The sequence below is a fragment of the Pan troglodytes genome, chromosome 16, assembly GCF_028858775.2.
Source record: "Pan troglodytes isolate AG18354 chromosome 16, NHGRI_mPanTro3-v2.0_pri, whole genome shotgun sequence".
Lineage (NCBI taxonomy): Eukaryota > Metazoa > Chordata > Mammalia > Primates > Hominidae > Pan > Pan troglodytes.
In genome coordinates this window covers 30,926,570-30,945,909 of record NC_072414.2, presented here as the reverse complement: position 1 = coordinate 30,945,909, position 19,340 = coordinate 30,926,570, and the positions used below count along the sequence as shown (strand labels likewise).

Genomic DNA, 19,340 nt, shown 5'->3' with positions numbered 1-19,340 from the left:
GGGTTAATGTTATTCATAACATAAAAACCAGAAAGACATATTTTAGCCAAAATAAATATAGAAGTAAAACAGAAACTTTGAGGAAAGAAACCTTTGATAACGAATATTTTAGAATTACTGTATGTCAAGTCATTTAACAATGTCTTTGCCTGGCAGTATGTCCAGGGATCCCCTGGACTGTCAGATGTGAGTCTCATCTGAGTATAGCTTGGTGTCTGCATCACAGCCTAAAGGCTTAGAGCAGGATACCTAATTTACCCAGAGCAATGGAAGTACAATTATGTTTAAGAGTTATACAAGTGTTGAGACAGATCCACTTTTTGAAATTAAAAGACTTCCAAAGATTTTGGAAAGGCATTTTCAGGTGCTAGAACTTTAAAAAATAATAGCATCGGTTGAACTTTTGATAACTCTCTCAAAACTTCCCAACGTGTCCCGCTTTTCTCCCCATGCCAAATACTGTACAATTTAAGTTTATATTAAAAGACTCTCTAAAAGAATTACATTTAATAATCTAGAGCTGCACAGCCCAATATGGTAGCCATTGGCCATGTGTGGCTGTTTAAATTTAAATTAATTAAAATTAATAAAGTTAAAGATGATGTTCCCCAATCATACTGGCCACATTTAAAGTGCTCTGTGGCTGCATGTGGCTACTAGCTACCATATTGCATAGCACAGGTATAAAACATTTCCAACACTGCATAAAGTTTTGTTGGACAGCACTGATCTTAACTTTTCTTAGTGTATACTGCAGGTCACTAGCTTTAGGCTCCTAAAGGAGAAATGTACAGGGAGTTCTGAGTTAAGCATGTCTCTTCTCTTGTGGGTGTGTGTTGGTGCTTTTCTTATGCTAGTAAGAACTGTCAATCTTCAAGAGGAAGCTCTGGGATATAGGGATTCCCAAATCAGTTTAGATATCAAACTCTTCTTTGTGGAGTAACTTCCAAGACAGTGTTCCACGGAACAAACTATAGAAAATGTGTATCTGTGGAGTAAGCAGCTTGACATTATGAAATGTGCCTTACCACATCTGTCTCCCCTTCTGTGTCCAGAATAATGCTTCACACATAGTGGGTTGCACTGTTGGTTTAACTGAGGCAAGGGATATAGCCAAGTCAAAGACAAGTGGTAAACAGATACAGAGTGATAACCATTTAGTTTTGGTACTCCTACACCAATTGCCTCTGTACTGCAGCTACCACATAGATAAAACCACCAATCTTCGGCTGGGCACCGTGGCTGACACCTGGAATCCCAACACTTTGGGAGGCTAAGGCGGGTAGATCAAGAGGTCAGAAGTTCGAGACCAGCCTGCCCAACATGGCGAAACCCAGTCTCTACTAAAAATACAAAAAATTAGCTGGGCGTGGTGGCAGGCACCTTTAATCCCAGCTGCTCAGGAGGCTGAGGCAGGAGAATCACTTGAATCCGGGAGGAGGAGGTTGCAATGAGCTGAGATTGTGCCACTGCACTCCAGCCTGGGTGACAAGAGTGAAACTCCATCTCAAAAATAAATAAAAATAAAACTGCCACTCTTCTATACCCAAGTACATTTTTAATTTCTACATTTAGATTCACTTCTTTGATGTACACCTTTCCATTTTTTTGAGAAAGCAGAACACATCCTAACAGATATATTGTTCTGAATTATTATTTAGTTTGCTAAATTTTCATTTGACTTTGTTTAAAACTCCAGTTTCTCTCAGTGCACTGGAAAGAAAAATCTACAGGCTACAAAAGCCCTCTATTTTCCTAGTATTGCAGTTTGGACATGTTCTAATTGGAAATTGATGCTTTAAAAACAACTTAAATTTTCTTTTTAATGATCTCTCTTACCAGAAGCTGGCTGGAAGTTCTGGGAGGCAAGAGAATATTCCAGGCAAGCCACAGATCCTTCTTTTGAAAATCTCTTTAATGTATTATAGCTTAATTTACTTTTTTTTTTTTTTTTTTTTCTGAGACGGAGTCTTGCTCTGTCGCCCAGGCTGGAGTGCAGTGGTGCGATCTCGGCTCACTGCAAGCTCCAACTCCCAGGTTCATGCCATTCTCCTGCCTCAGCCTCCTGAGTAGCTGGGACTACAGGTGCCCACCACCACACCTGGCTAATTTTTTCTGTTTGTTTTTAGTAAAGATGGGGTTTCACTGTGTTAGCCAGGATGGTCTCGATCTCCTGACGTTGTGATCCACCTGCCTTGGCCTCCCAAAGCGCTGGGATTACAGGCTTAAGCCACCATGCCTGGCCAGCTTAATTTACTTTTATCTGAACCCTCCTTTAAAAATCTCAGCACCTTGATTGTCCTCTCTCTGAAATAAGATATCCTTACTCAGGATAAATACTCTGAGACCCTAGCAGACTATAGAAAAATGAAGGTGGGAGGAAATTGCTTTGACCTCCACAGAGGCCAGGTGCTAAGCAAACTCCCCATGGCCTTCCGGCTCCTGAGTCTTTGCTCTCTTCTCTTTTTCTCAGATATCTCACTCTTCTACATCCAAAGACCCATCTTCTCCTGGAGACTTTATTTCCCTTCTTCTGAATGCCTATAATGGTCACTATTGCACCTCCTGCTTGATTTGGCCCTGGGTTTTCCTTCTCTCAATTGGCTGAGAGAAGGAAACATGTTATGTTTTGTTTCCCAGATGTGCTGGCTGGCTCTTTACAACAGAGATCACAATTTATGTTTCTTGAGCACTTAGGACAGGTTGTACAAGCACCAGGTGTTCAGTAAATAACAGTAAAAATATGATGTTGCAAATACATATTTTAGGTGCATGCCAAGTAGTGAAAATATTACTACACACACGTTAGCATATGCATGGATACACGCACCCTCACCCACTGCTTAAAGTAGATTAGTTACTCATAACAGTGAAATTTCCTTTACATGAAGTGGTCTAACTTTAAAGTTGTTATAAGACATATAATAGGGAAGAGCTTGGCAAATTACAGAATAGCAAATATATATATATACACATACATATATATATTTATAAATTTAATCTACATAGATAACAAATCATTTTAAGATCTTTAGAAATATCTAGTCACATAACAGCCATTGTGATAAGGCAGAAGTTAGATGAACTAGAATTTATTTACCTCTCTTTTTTGATAGTATTTTTACTGTGATATACTAAATTTATTAAAGTTTGAATAAACTCAAAATTCACCATTTTAAGGTATCCATTCAGTAGTCTTTAGTGTATTTGCCATGTTGTGCAACCACTACCACTATCGATTTCCAGAAATGTTCTATCTTCCTCCACAAGAAACTCCAAACCTGCTAAAATTAGCTTCAATATGCCCCCTTCTAGCATGCCCTGGATCAGCAGCCTAGCCACTTCACCCGTCTTATGTGTAGACTGTGGGGCACTGATGCCCTCCCCACTCTACTCCCAGGCACGTCTCCAGGCATTCAGAGCACTTGCTGCCTGAATTAGCCGCCTGAGCTGTCCCACCCTTCCTGTGCACAGATTGTGGTGCAGCAAGGCCCTCTCTGCTCCCTGTCCAGGCAGATCTCCAGGCACTTGTAGCACCTGGTTAGGAGTTTAGGCCTCCCTTCCTCCCCATGCAGAGAACTTGGGGTTGAGGAGGTTTCCCAGGTCCATACCCAGGCAAACCTCTAGGCACTTGGTGGCCACCCACTGGATTCTCCGTCAGCACTGGCACTTGTGCCTACCATTGGGAAGATTCCTAGGAGGGCCTGCACATCTTGGTTCCCCGCCCCCCGCCCCCATCCAGGGCTGAACAGGGAGCTCAGACCACTGTGCACTTCACAGATCAGCCCATTGCCTGAGCCAACAGAGAGCTTCTCCCCGTAAAAAAGGATCAAGTATATGCCCTTCCACGTTGGCTGTAGCCAGCTCTAACCCATAAGAGCCACCTATTGGCCTGGAGGTTGAACAACATAACATAATAGGAAATCTGTCACAAGCACACAGCACTAGGGAACAAGATACACCTCCTGTGACCACAGCCACCTTAACCCCACGGGATGTAGTGAGTCTGCTCACATGCCCACTACATCACTACTGAAACCAGCACTTGGATAAGCCATCCTACAGAGGCTATAACCAGCGAACTTTTCTTTTGCCACTAAAAACACCCAGCACTGGAGATCTAACCCTCAGCATAGTCTGTTCCTAAGGGAGAGGGGAGTGTAGCCTGCCAAAGCCCCCCTTGTGCCCAAGGAAATGCAAGTACAGCACCAGCTGCTGAAGGCGGCACCACCATAACCCAGAAACGGATATGAAGAGGCTGTCATCTCTCACCCTCTGGCCTCCTACTCTGTGCACTCTTGCAGGCTCAACAGTGGCTCTTATCAGAGCACAGGGAGTGTGGGGTGAAAGAAAATGCTTCTTAGGCTTATACAGTGGTTCCAACCCCATTGAAGGTGAAGAATGTACGCTGGGGAAGGGTGCTTTTCGTGCTTCTCCATTCCCTTTGCCCTGCCCTTATTGGCTGGCTCTTACTCTTAACTGCCACCTAATGGACTGCAGTTTCAATTCAATAAAAAGACTTAACGATTTTAAATAAATATGCATCCAACATTGGAGAATCCAGATTTACTAAAAAAATTACTTCTAAACTTAAAAAAAGACTCTGGTAGCCACACAATCATAATTACTAAACGAAATTACATCACTCCCACAAGTGACCACGGAGAAAGCCACTACATGAACTTGTCCACAACCAAGGAACCCATACATACAGAGCCTTGGCACCCTGAAAGCATCCAGAAACAAACCCGATAGACCATACACAAGATATACCACAGTCATACCCCCAAGGGAAAAAAGAATTAAAAAAATAAAAAAGCCCCATACAAACATTAGCATTTTTTTAAAAGGAAGAATCAGCTCTCTCAAATGAGATTTCTTCTCATTTGCACAAGAACTCTGGCAATACAAAAAGCTAGAGTATTTTGTCACCTCCAAAGGATCTCACTAGCTCCCAAGCAATAATGGATTCTAACCAGAATGTAATGTCTGAAATGACATGTATAGAATTCATAATATTGATGGCAAAGAAACTCAATGAGATCCAAGCGAAAGTTGAAATCTAACGCAAAACAAAATGATCCAAGATTTGAAAGACAACATAGATATGTTAAAAATAAGATAAAAGGCCTAACAAAACTTCTAGAATTGAAAAATTCACTACAGGAGTGTCAAAATACAGCTGTAGCCTTAACAACAGACTAGACCAGGCAGAATAAAGAATTTCAGAGCTTGAAGACTGATTCTTCAAACCTGCCCAGTCAGGCAAAAATAAGAAAAAAAGAATTAAAGCAAAATCAATAAAGCCTTTGAGAAATATCAAGTTATATAAAGCCACCAAATATATGATGTATTGGCATTCCTGAAAGAGAAGAACAGAAAGTAAGCAACTTGGAAAACATATTTGAGGATATAATTCAGCAAAACCTCCGCAATCTTGCTAGAAAAGTTAGCATGTAGATACAAGAAGTCCAGAGAACTCCTGTGAGATACTATACAAGATGACAATCTTCCAGGTACATGGTCATCAGACTATTCAAAGTCAACACAAAACAAAAAATTGTAAAGGCAGCTAGAGAAAAGGGTCATATTACCTAAAAAGAAGAAACCCATCAGACTAACAGTGGACTTTTCAGCAGAAATCTTATAAACCAGAAGACATGGAGGGCTGAGTTTTAGCATTCTTAAAGAAAAGAAATGCCACTCAAGAATTTCATATCCTGTCAAACTAAGCTTCATAAACAAAGAAGAAATAAAGTTCCAGATAAGCAATCAGCAAGGGTATTTGTCACAACCAGACCAGCCCCACAAGAGATGCTTAAGTGATCTCTAAACATAGAAATGAAAGAATAATTGCTACCACAAAAGCACACATAAGCACATACCTACAGACCCTACAGAGCAACTACACAACCAAGACTACAAAGCAACCAGTTAACACTATGACAGGGATAAAACCTCACCTGTCAAAATTAACATTGAATATAAACAGCCTAAATGCCCCCTTAGAAGACACAGCGTGATAAATTGGATTTAAAAAAACAAAACCCATACTTCTGCTATCTGCAAGAGACCCATCTCACATATAAAAACACCCATAAGGTCAAAAGAAGGGAAGGTAGAGAAAGATCCATCAAGCAAATGGAAAACCAAAAAGAGCAGGATTCACTATTCTTGTATCAGATAAAATAGACTTTAAACCAACAACAGTAAAAAAGGACAAAGAAGGACCTTACATGGTGATAAAAATTTCAGTTCAACAAAAAGACTTAACTGTTTTAAATAAATATGCATCCAACATTGGAGCATCCAGATTTATTAAAAAGTTACTTCCAAACTTAAGACTCTGGTAGCCACACAATAATAATGGGAGACATCCAGACAACACTGACAGCATTAAACACATCATCGAGGCAGAAAACTAACAAACTCTGGACTCTAATACTTGACCAATCGAACCTAATAGACATCTACCGAATACTACATTCAAAAACTAGAATATACATTCTTCTCGTCTGCACATGAAACATACTCAAACGTTGACCATATCCTTGGCCATACAGCAAGTCTGAGTAAAGTCAAACAAATCAAAATTACACCAAGCATCTCCTCAGACCACAGTGGAATAAAAATAGAAATAAATACCAAGAGGAACTCAAAACCACATAAATATATGAAAATTAAACAACTTATTCCTGAATGACTTTTGAGTAAACAATAAAATTAAGGCAGAAATCAAAAAGTTCTTTGAAACAAATGAAAATATAGACACAACATACCAAAACCTCTGGGATATGGGAAAAGCAGTGTTAAGAGGAAAGTTTATAGCACTAAACACCTACATCAATAAGATAGAAATATCTTAAATTAACAATTCAATTTCACACCTGAAGAATCTAGACCAAAAAAAAAAAAAAACCCGAAAGGTAGCAGAAGAAAATAACTAAAATCAGAGCAGAGCTTTATGAAATTGAGACCCCCAAAAACACAAACAGAATCATTAAAATGAAAAGTTTGTTCTTTGAAAGGACAAGATATATAGACCACTAACTCAATTAACAACAACAACAACAAAAAAATCCAAATAAGCACAAAGTTAACAAAGGTGACATCCAACCAATCTCACAAATATAGAAAAGATCCTCAGAGACTATGAGCATTTCTATGCACATAAAATATGAAATCTAGAGAAAATGAATAAATTCCTGCAAATACACCGACTCCCAAGATTGAACCAGGAAGGAAGAAAAATCCTGCACAGAACAATAAGGAGTAAAAAAATTGAAACAGTAATTTTTTTTAAAAAAAAAACCCACTAATCAAAAAAGAAAAAAGCCCTGGAAGAGATGGGTCAGCCAAATTCTACAAAAAGAGCTGGTACCAATCCTACTGGAACTATTCCAAAAAATCTAGGAGGAGAGAGAGACTTTTCCCCAACTCATTCTATGAAACCAGTGTCATCTTGTTACGAAAATTCTGGCAAAGACACAACCGAAAATGAAAACTATAAGCCAGTATCCCTGATGAACAAAGATGCAAAAATCCCCAACAAAATACTAGCAGAAAGAATCTAGCAGCACATCAAAAAGATAATTCACTATGATCAAGTAGGCTTTATTCCTGGGATGCAAGGATGGTTAAATATATGCCAATCAATTAATGTGATACACCCCATAAACAGAATTTAAAAAGCAAAAATTATGTGATCATCTCAATAGATACAGAAAAAGCATTCAGTAAAATACAACATCCCTTCATGATAAAAATCCTTGACAAACTAGGCATTCAAGGAATATATCTCAAAATAATAAGAGCCATCTATGTCAAACCTACAGCCAATATCATATGTAATGAGCACAAGCTGGAAGTATTTCCCCTATGAACTGGAACATGATAAAGATGTCCACTCTCACCACTCCTATTCACTATAGTACTAGAAATCCTAGCCAGAGCAATCAGGCAAGAGAAATAAATAAAAGGCATCCAAATAAAAAAATAAGTCAGATTATCTCTCTTCACCGATAATATGATCCTATGCCTCAAAAACCCTAAAGATTCCTCCAAAAGACTGCTAGAGCTAGTTAATAACTTCAGCAAAGTCTCAGGATACAAAATAAATGTATAAAAATCAGTAGCATTTCTATGTATCAGTAACATTCTAGCTGACAGCCAAATCGAGAATGCAATCCCATTTACAATGTCCACAAAAATAAAATACCTAGTAATACATCTAATAAAGAAGATGAAGGATCTCCACAAGGAGTACTACAAAAGAATGCTTAAAGAATGTATAGATAACACAAATAAATGGAAAATCATTCCATGCTCATGGCTTAATAGAATCCATATTGTTAAAATGGCCATATTGCCCAAAGTGATCTATAGTTTCAACACACTTTCTATCAAATTGTGAACATCACTTTTTCACAGAATTAGAAAAACCTATTCTAAAATTCATATGGAACCAAAAAAGAGCACAAATGGCCAAGGCCAACCCTAGACAAAAACAAAAAAGCTTCAGACCTTTCTCACATTACAGGTCTTCAAACTATACTATGAGGCTACAGTAACAAAAGCAGCATGGTACTGGTTCAAAAATAGACACATAGACCAATGAAACAGAATAGAAACCCCCGAAATAATGCTGCATACCTACAAACAACTCATCTTCAACAAAGTTGACAAAAATAAACAATGGGGAAAGGACACCCTATTAAATGAATGGTGCTGGGAAAACTGGCTAGCCATATGCAGAAGAATGAGAATGGCCCCCTACTTCTCATCATATACACAAATTAATTCAATATGGATTAAAAACTTAAATGTATGGTGTCAAACTATTAAAATTATAGAAGAAAGTCTAGGAAATACTCTTCTAGACATTGTTTTAGGCAAAGAATGTATGATGAAGATCCCAAAAGCAAATGCAACAAATCAAAAATAGACAAATGAGATTTAATTAAACTAAAGAGCTCCCACAAAGCAAAAGAAACTCTCAACGAGTAAACAGACATCCTAAAGAATGGGAGAAAATATTTGCAAACTCTGCATCCAACAAATAACCCAGAATCTATAAGGAACTTAAAAAAATCAACAAGAAAAAAAAACAAACAATCCCATTAAAAAGTAGGCAAAGGACATGAACAGAGACTTCCCAAAAGAAGACATACAAGCCACTAACAAATACATGAAAAAGTGCTCAATATCACTAATCATCAGAGAAATGCAAATTAAAACTCAACTGAGGTACTATCTCAAGCCACTCAGAATGGTGATTAGTGAAAAGTTAAAAATAATAGATATTGGCAAGGTTGTAGAGAAAAGGGAACGCTTATATATTGTTCATGGGAATGTAAATTAGTTCAGCCACTGTGGAAAGCAGTTTGGAGAGCTCATAAAGAACTAAAAGTAGAACTACTATTTGACCCAGCAATTCCATTACTGAGTATATTTACCCAAAGGAAAATAAATCATTCTTCCAAAAAGATAATATGAACTCCTATGTTCATTGCAGCACTATTTACAATAGCAAAGATGTGAAATCAACCTAGGTGCCCATCAATGATGGATTGGATAAAGAAAATGTGGTATACATAAACACCATGGAATACTACATGGCCACGAAAAGAACAAAACCATGCCCTTTACAGCAACATGGGTGTGGCTGGAGGCAGTTATGCTATGTGAACTAATGCAGACACAGAAAAGCAAATATCACATGCTCTCACTTAAAAGTGGAAGCTAAATCTTGGATTCACACAGACATAAAGATGGGAACAATAGACAATGAGGACGTTGAAAGGAGGGAGAGGGAAGGCAAAGGCTGAAAAAGTTTCTATTGGGCACTATGTTCACTACCTGGATGATGAGGTTAATAGAAGCCTAAACCTTAGCACCACGCAATATATCCTTTAACAAATCTGTACATGTTCTCCCAAATCTAAAATATAAATGGAAAATTTTAAAAGTATGAAGATGCTGCTAGTTTTGAAGTAAATATTAAATAAATGAGCTTGATCCTAGTAAATCCCATCTAGTTCATGAGCAAGGTGACTAGGCTGCTTGGTAATACAATTGAGCCATGGTTTGGTATGGACCTTTTTTGCTCAAATAGCTTTTACACATGTCATTAAGAGTTTCATGTTAGAGCCTCAGGTCCTATTTACATCTGATTTTCCCCCCAAGACATAAGTGAGAATTAAATCCACAAAGTGTATTCCTAGTCCAGCAACAAAATGCTCTTTTAAAATCTGAGAGAAATTCTTATCTCTATAGAAAATTAATTTTTTTCCCTGCAGAAAACCTAAACAAGCAAGATTGCCTTTAGGTTTTATTTTGCTGCTTCTTCATTAGAAGCTGTGAGAAGCTGTCTCCCAAGAAACAGACCTGCTGCATAATAACCTATGAATACACAGATTTTAATATAAAAATGAAATGATCTACAATTGAGTTAAAACCACCAAGTTTTAAAATACAAACCTAATCATAATTGTGATACAAAATAACTGGTCAAGCTTTGAAAATTATATTCAAAAATAAAAGCAATCGTTACTATTAAAAAACATACACAAATGATGCTTAACTTATATAGAACTGAAAGCTCAAGAAGTTTATACCAAATAATGAATGTAATAAAGTTCACTTGAATTATAAGAGACAGTTCTGAAACATTACGAAACAATTTGAAATTACTACTTGAAATGACTACTTCAGAATTTAAGAAACTTATAGGTTCGTTTTTATTTTGACTTTTATTTGATGACTATATTTTAATATTATGTCAGTAATAGCTTAAAACCAGATTTTTTTTTTATTATACTTTAAGTTTTAGGGTACATGTGCACATTGTGCAGGTTAGTTACATATGTAAACCAGATTTTAATTAGGTATATTTTTGTGTTTTACTATTTCAGTTATTGCTTAAGAATTCTGGTTGCCTGCGTCAACTGCCATGTCTTTAAATTATGATTTTTTAAATGTTTTATTTAGTTTATTTATTAGAAACATATGAACTCAGTAATCTATTTAGGACATAAATTAACAAACGGATCAAAAGCACTTACATATAGTAAACTTCCTCACTTTAAATTATTTTAACAGCCTGTGCATGGTGGCTCACACCTGTAATCCCAGCACTTTGGGAGACTGAGGCAGGCGGATCACCTGAGGACAGGAGTTCAAGACCAGCCTGGCCAACATGACAAAACCCTGTCTCTAAAAATACAAAAAAATTAGCCAGGCATGGTGGCAGGCGCCTGTAATCCCAGCTACTTGGGAGGCTGAGGCATGAGAATCACGTGAACTTGGGAGGCAGAGGTTGCAGTGAACCGAGATCGTGCCACTGCACTCCAGCCTGGGGGATGGAGTGACACTCTGTCTCAAAAAAAAAAAAAATTATTTTAACAATCCAACAATTTCATTCTTCAATATATGTACCCCCCCCAAAATGCATACATGTGCATTAAAAATTGTGTTAAGAATGAGCATGACATCCTTAATATTAACTCTAAATTGAAATGACCCAAATGTTCCTCAAAAATAAAACTGACCAATAAATTGTGGCATATTAATATGATGAAATACTCCACACAATGAAAATGTAAAAGCTAAAGTTACAAGCACAAACATGGATGAATCTTATACATGCTTTTGAGCAAAAGCCTGGTAACATAATACATGTTGCATACTTCCATTTATATAAAGTTCCAATTACAGTAAGCATTAGGAGTCACCATAGAGCTGTTTAGCGAGTAGTTAATAAGTAATGGTTGGGAAGAGACACAGAGTAGGATCCTGAGCGGGAGGGATTATTTCATGATCCGGGTGGTCATTACATAGATTTATTCATTTTGCATTAATTACTGAATGATTTGGATATTTTTCTGTATGCATATTGTGCTTTAATTAAACAGTTTTTAAAATTAGAAAAGAAAAAAAAAGAAATCCTGGGGTCACTGCTCCCATCCTGTCTTTCTTAGATTCCTCTGCCTCTTGAGTCACTAGAGCTATTTGACTAAGGGGGTGGGCAAAATAAATACCAGTCTATCATTTGGCATAGAATCTTTGGGGGAACATAGTTCCGTGATGTGTAATAAGGTTTGTGTGGGATAGGTGAGTAGAGTTGCTCCTTAATTTACCATGGCAGAGAGAGGGAATCAAGGACAGAGAGGTGGTGGCTGGTATAAGAGACCTGGAAGAAAGAGTCCCTCCTTGAAGGTGGGCATGGCGATGAAACTGCCCATAGCCAAGTGTGTATTTCCCCACTAAGTAAGGCTAATGGCCAATTTGGGATGAGGAGATAAAAATGATCTATAAAGTGCCCCTAGGATGAAAACATATGGCCTATTTCCAAGCTTAAAAAAATAAATTTTTCTTATAGGCCCATATAAATGATTTAGCAATGTTTTTCAGCCTACAGATATAAAATCATTTTAATAATCACAATCAGCCTCATTTTTATCCCATGGAGTGGGATAATATAGAATAGTGCATTCCCAAGTAGCAAGGATAAGTATTGTTTTGTCAAACTGTCTTAGTTGTGTATCTGTGTGTGTGTGTGACACATGGACATGTGCACAGAGACACAGAGAGTTGGACAATAATATAAAATGCATTTCTTACTCAAGTTACTCTCAGAAATGTTTGAAAGCCACGCCTCTATGGAAATCTTCAGTTATTTTTTGTTTTGTTAGCCATGGCATTTGTAAACATTTCTGAAAATTTTCCTGGCTTACGTGTAAATACCCTATTTGTTTTTAAAGTAGAGGCGAATTTCCATTTTGATCATTCTTTTGCAGCCAAAAGTTGTGTAAGAGGCATTGTGATATGTTTTGTGTGAAAGGCAAGATGCGGTGTGCTATGACATGTTGGAAAGAAAGATTTCTAAAATTGCTAAATGTTTTTTTGAAAGAAAACAGAACTATCAATCTTTTCTACCCCCAGGAACATTTCAAATGGGCTTAAAGCATTGTTTTGGAAGTGTGAATAATGAAGCCAAGGACATTAGCAACATCATGAAAGCAGGTATGACCCAAAACATTCCCATGTTTTGTCTAGAAAACTCCAATCTGCCCTTTTCGTTCATACATTTCCAAATAAAATAAGTGGCCTCCCAGCAGAAGTCTTAACATACATGTCTCTGAGCAAAGGGAAAATGTATAGGTCTCTTTTTGATGGCATGAAAAGGCCAGTAAAACCCATGAAACATTCATGAGCATTGCTAAGTTTTCTGTTGTAATAAGTGTCCATTTTCTGGAAACTCAATGAAGGAGAATCCAGTTGACCTCTGATAACACAAGTCCTTTCCAGTCTTAGTTATCACACCAATTCACGGTGGACACAAATCTATATAAGCCATTAAGTCTTCACAATGGCTGAATAACCACATAAATGAACATTTCTCCAATGAGGGCTCCAGTTGCATTTGCTCTGTGGCCAGTATTTCCAGGCTTTGATTCTTATCTCAAGCACTTCATTCAAGGCATTATTTTCCTCAAAGCCCTATGTTACTTCTTTTTTTTTTTCCCCCATCCTCACTCATAGAAATAGAAATGATCTTCATTCTTGACTTCTCACATATATCCCAAACTTCCAAATGCTCATAGGAGACTTTAAATTTGACATCTGGTTGTCCCACCAATTTCAACATTTCCATCACCCCAACTCTTCATGTTTCTCAAGCTTTCAGTCAAGATCCTTTTCAAGTACCCCCATTTTATATAGGGCTACCATTATTTCTTCAGGCAAGACATCCAAACATCACTTCAACACTCTTCACTCACAATTTCCAATCTGGCAAGAGGATTTGTTATTTCTTTCCTTGAAATGTCCTTGAGATTTGCCCTTTTTATGTATTTATACTGAAACCACCATATTCATGGTTGTCATCAGCTTATGCCTGGATTACTGCTATATCCTTCTTATTCCTGGTTTAGCTGATGAGGAAATTATGGGCAGGAAGATAACTTAAAACTTGATTAAGAATGTGCTGTGTCAGACACTATGCTAGTCACAGAATATACACTGCAAATAAATAAGACCCAACACCTGACATCAAGTCACTCAGAATCTCTTGGCTGCTACTGCTAAACTTATACCAGGCATTCTTAAACATTACTGTCATCGTGTCACTCTCCTCTTTCAGAACTTGGAATGCTTCACATATTTGCTTCATTAAGTACAAATGCTTTTGTCTGATTTTTGTAGTTTTTGCTATTTGGAAAGCCTGCATCTGTCCTACCTTGTTCGCCTTTATTCCCTCACATGGCTCATTTTATTCATCAAGCATAAAATGCTACTTGCCACTACATGTTCCATACAGTTCCTTTCCTTGACTCCTGATCACCCTTCCTGGAGGCCTTCCTTTCTCCTTCTCCCACACAAACCTTATCTGTCCTTCAGGGCCCATTTGCCAGCTTCTCTTTTCCATAAAGCCTTCTGAAATTTTTGCAAACCAATTCTTCCTGTCCCAATGCCTATTGTTGGAGATAATTCTACCTTAGAATTGAGGGACAATTCTATAGTTAGGGGACAGTTCTACCTTAGAGCACTGAGTGTGCTATTAATTTTACCATGTGTTTAAGGATGTTCCTATACACAGAAATAAACTTTTTGATCTTCTCTTAAATACTGGATGTGGGCCCCATACCACCTAGTACTGTGCCAAATCAATAGTGGATTTGGCCTTCACGAGGCATGCTTTTCTGTCTCATCAATCTATTATGTCTCCTTATTCATCAAGTGTTCAGTGACTGACCATCTGTGTCTGGCCCAGGGTTAGACATTTGGGGTTAAACATATTGTATTAGTCTGCTCTCATGCTGCTGTGAAGAAATACCCAAGATTGGATAATTTATAAAGGAAAGAGGTTTAATACACTCACAGTTCTGCATGGCTTGGGAGGCCTCAGGAAACTTATAATCATGGTGGAAGAGGAAGCAAACATGTCTGATATGATTTGGCTCTGTACCCACCCAGATCTCATCTTGAACTGTAGTTCCCATAATCCCCATGGGAGGGACCTGGTGGGAGGTAATTGAATCATGAGGGCAGGTTTTTCCCGTCCTGTTCTTGTGATAGTGAATAAGTCTCACAAAATCTGATGGTTCTATAAAGGGCAGTTCGGTGCCCTTGCACATGCTCTCTTGCTTGCCACCATGTAAGACATGCCTTTGCTATTCCTTCCTCTTCTGCCATGATTGTAAGGCCTCCCCAGCTATGGGGAAATGTGATTCCATTACATCTCCTTTTCTTTATAAATTACCCAATCTGGGCTATGTCTTTATTAGCAGTGTGAGAACAGATTAATACAACATCCTTCTTCACAAGGCAGCAGGAGAGAGAATGAGTGCCCAGCGAAGGGGGAAGCCCCTTATAAAACCATTAGATCTCATGAGAACTCACTATCACAGGAGCAGCATGAGGGTAACCACTTCCATGATTTAATCACCTCCCACCTGGTCCCTCCCAGGACACATGGGGATTATGAAAACTACAATTCAAGATGAGATTTGGGTGGGGACAAAGCCAAGCCATATCACTTATGCAATCAAATAAATATTGATAACAGAAATAAATACATAGTACAGCAGAAGCCCAGGGGAGGAGAGCCTAACCCTGTCTTCAAGAGTAAAGGGGATCCTCCTAAAAAGGATGTTCTTTCCTGCCCGGAATAGCTTTCCTTTCTAGTTTAACTAGCAATTTCTCTCAATCCCTGAGGCTTAGTTCAAAGTTTACCCTTTCTCTGTAGTTTTTCTGTCAACAACAACAAAAAAATAGTGGTCTTAAAATTATACATAAAGAAGTAAAAGAAAGACCTAGAAAAGTGTGATGACTTGCCCAAATGATGTATGCATTTTATTCATGTTCTCCATGAATATTTTTCTTTTTGATATTTGTTTGGAGTAATTATGCTTATAAATTACTTTTTTTAGACTTTGTGGTAACTACATATAAAGGGCAATCTTGATGCCAGGTGTGTTAGAGTTATTTGCAGAAATTATTTGGATTCTGTGACCCTCCTTGTCTTTCTTTTTTCTATTTCTGTACTTAATTTCTTGAAGGCTCTAAATGGACATAAAAGAGTCCATATAGGATGCTAGAACAAGCCCCAAACTGTATGGCTAATCTAGTGAGTATGTTTTGAAAAGGTCTCGATTTCCTTCCCTAGATCACAGGGAAGAAGTGTTTGATCTAACCCACCTAACTCTTATTTCCAACCAGTTGTGAAAACATGCCTCTCAAGATTTCAGACTGCTGGAATAGAGAGGAGTAAATAATCAGCGGAAAGTGGTTAAACATAGATCAGGGTTTAGATTTATAAAACCTCAGCAAGCTGGTCTGACGACTCCTCCATGGAACTCCAACCAGAGCTGCTCTTGTCGGTCATGGACATCTCTTAACTTTGATTAACCATTTTAGTGTCAGAGCTCTTTATTTTTTCAATATTTCTAATAATGTAACTGTACTATATTGCCATTTTTTAAAGTGTAAAAATGTACTATGTCCATTCAAATTAATTCAGTAATTTTTTTTTTTACTAATTCCTATGCCTCAGACATTGCAAAATGTCACTGAGGGAAAAGGACTCAGCATTAAATATCAGCTTATAAAATCACTGGGAAATTTCCATTAATACAAATGAATGTACATAAGTTTATTTCTTCTTTTAAATTATTGTCATATAATACCTGTGTGGGAGACAGTATGAAAAACACAAACTGTCTTACACTATTGGCAGGAATAAAAATGGCACTCTCAGGGTCTTTTGTTACTAGCTATCAAAATATCAAATATTTCTTCTTTAGATCTATCAACTCCATTACCATAAATGTAGTCTACTGGTATATTTTTATTGCAGCATTGTCTATCTATTAATGGAGATGTTTAGATAAAATACAGCAAAGGCATTCTATGATATATAATGCAACTATTTTCTGAAAATGAGACAGATCCATATATACTGATATGGAAATGTTTCTAAAATGTATTATTTTTTAAAAATTGGAGCAAACTTTTGGGATATCATTTATATTTTTAAAAATTCTTTGTAAGAACTTCCATTTCGAACCATAAACATAAAAGTAATGGGTCAGACTTTGTCTCAAATAACTAAAAAAGTAAACAAAATATTTTTAAGCAACTCTGTCTAGAATTTGACAATAGACAAGAGAGAGTTGTCTCTGATCTTTGAGAAAAGGGAAACACATGAATGAGCTTCAAATTTGCCACAGTTTTCTACTTCAAAAAACCTTACCAACTATGGTGCAGTAAAGTACAGACCAAACAGACAGCAGCAATCTCTCTAAGTGAAAGAGGGATCAAAATTCAGGGCTTCTAGGGAAGGTGGAATTTGAAGGGCACAGTACAGGAGAGAAGGAAGCTATACATGATGTATCCCCTTGAATATTAAGCTGTGCATGTAAAGTGTGAAACCCTGAAAAAAAATCTGGGATAACAGCTACTGAAGGATTGTGAGCTGGAAGGAGATTCTGGAGATTATACAATGCTGAAATATGGTGGAGTTCCAACCAGTTAAGTGTAGAGACCTTTCTAAATACTCTGAGCATTTAGTTAAGACCTCAAAAACTACATACCGTAGAAAAGTGCTACTGTATCCCAGTATAAAGGTAATCTTAGAGTAGCCTCAGCAAAACTCCAAACCAAGCTTTGCTTGGATTAAGCTGATTCTCCAATAAATCAACTACTTTCTAAAACCAAAGCACTGTTCAAAAGAAAAAAAAAGCAAACTGTCTTCAAGAAAAAAATATCATCCTTGGTCAAATAGTTCTATTTTTAGTTCTTTGACATACCTCCATTCTGTTTTACCAAAGACGTTGAACTACTTCAAATTCTCACCAACAGTTTATAAGCATTCCCTTTTCTCCACATCCATGCCAACACTGTGGTTTTTTGACTTTTTAGTAATAGCCATTCTGACAGGTGTAAGATGATATCTCAGTGTAGTTTTAATTTGTATTTATCTGACGATTAGTGATGTTGTATGTTTTAAGAAATATCTGTTCATGTCCTTTGCCCACTTTTTAATTTTTTTTTTTTTTACTTGTTGAGTTGTTTGAGTTCCTTGTAGATTCTGGATATTAGTTTTTTGATGAAGGTATAATTTGCAAATATTTTTCCCATTCTGCAGGTTGTCTGTTTATTTTTTTTATTATTTATTTTGTGGTGCAGAAGCTTTTTAATTTAATTAAGTCCTATTTGTCTATTTTTTATTTTGTTACATTTGCTTTTGGGATTTTCATCATAAATGCTTCACCTAGGCCAATGTTCAGGTTTCCTTTTAGATTTTTACAGTTTCTGGTCTTACATTTAGGTCTTTAATCCATCTTGAGTTAATTTTTATACACAGTGAGAGATAGGGGTCCAGTTTTATTCTTCTGCATATGGCTAGCCAGTTTCCCTAGCATCATTTACTGAATAAGATATCTTATCTTCTTTGTTTATTTTTGTTAATTTTATCAAAAACCCTTCCACCCAGCAATTCTGCTGTTGGGTATCCACCCAAGGGAAAAGAAATCATTACATGAAAAGGCACCCGCACTCACATGTTTATCACAGAACTATAGCTATCAAAATATCACAATAGCAAAGTCATGGAACCAACCTAAGTATCCACAAATGGTTGATTGGATAAAGAAAATGTAGTATATATACACTATGGAATACTATGCAACCATAAGGAATGAAATCATGTGTTGTGCAGCAACATAGATGGAGTTGGAGGCCATTATCCTAAGTGAAGTGACTCAGAAGCAGAAAATCAAATATCACCTATTCTCACATACACGTGGGAGCTGAATAATGGGTACACATGGGCATGAAGATGTAAATAATAGGCACTGGGGATTTCAAAAGGGTGAAAGGGGCTTGGGGGTTGAAGAATTAGCTATTGGGTACAATGTACAATATTTTGTTGATGGGTACACTAGAAGACCAATCCCCACCATTATGCAATATGCCCATGTAACCATGTGACAAACCTGCACATGTACCAACTGAATCTAAAAGTTAAAATTACTTCAAAACATTAAAGACAAAATAAAAATAATAAAATCCTTAATATCCAACATATGCTAAAATAAAATGTTAGGCATGTAAAAATGAAGGAAATATGATTTATAATGAAGAAAAAATAGTAAATGGAAACAGGCCAAATGATAATATAGATGTAAAATTTAGGAGAAAATGACTTAAAAGGAAAAGAAAGGAAAATATGGATCTAATGAGAGTCTAGGTGGAAATCTCAAAAGAGAGGAGAAAATGTTATACCAAAAAAAAAAAAAAATCTAGGGTGTCGGAAACATACAATATCTGAAATGAAA

At 37.1% G+C, this 19,340-nt stretch overlaps 1 protein-coding gene across 1 annotated transcript in view; it reads left to right on the top strand.

Moving 5' to 3' along the window:
- LOC134808489 (uncharacterized) overlaps nt 1-19,340 on the top strand; it is a 722,781-nt gene that overhangs the window by 611,638 nt on the left and 91,803 nt on the right. Inside the window, exon 6 of the mRNA XM_063794423.1 lies at nt 12,943-13,023. Coding sequence (XP_063650493.1) covers nt 12,943-13,023 — 81 coding nt within the window. The remainder of the gene's footprint in view (nt 1-12,942; nt 13,024-19,340) is intronic.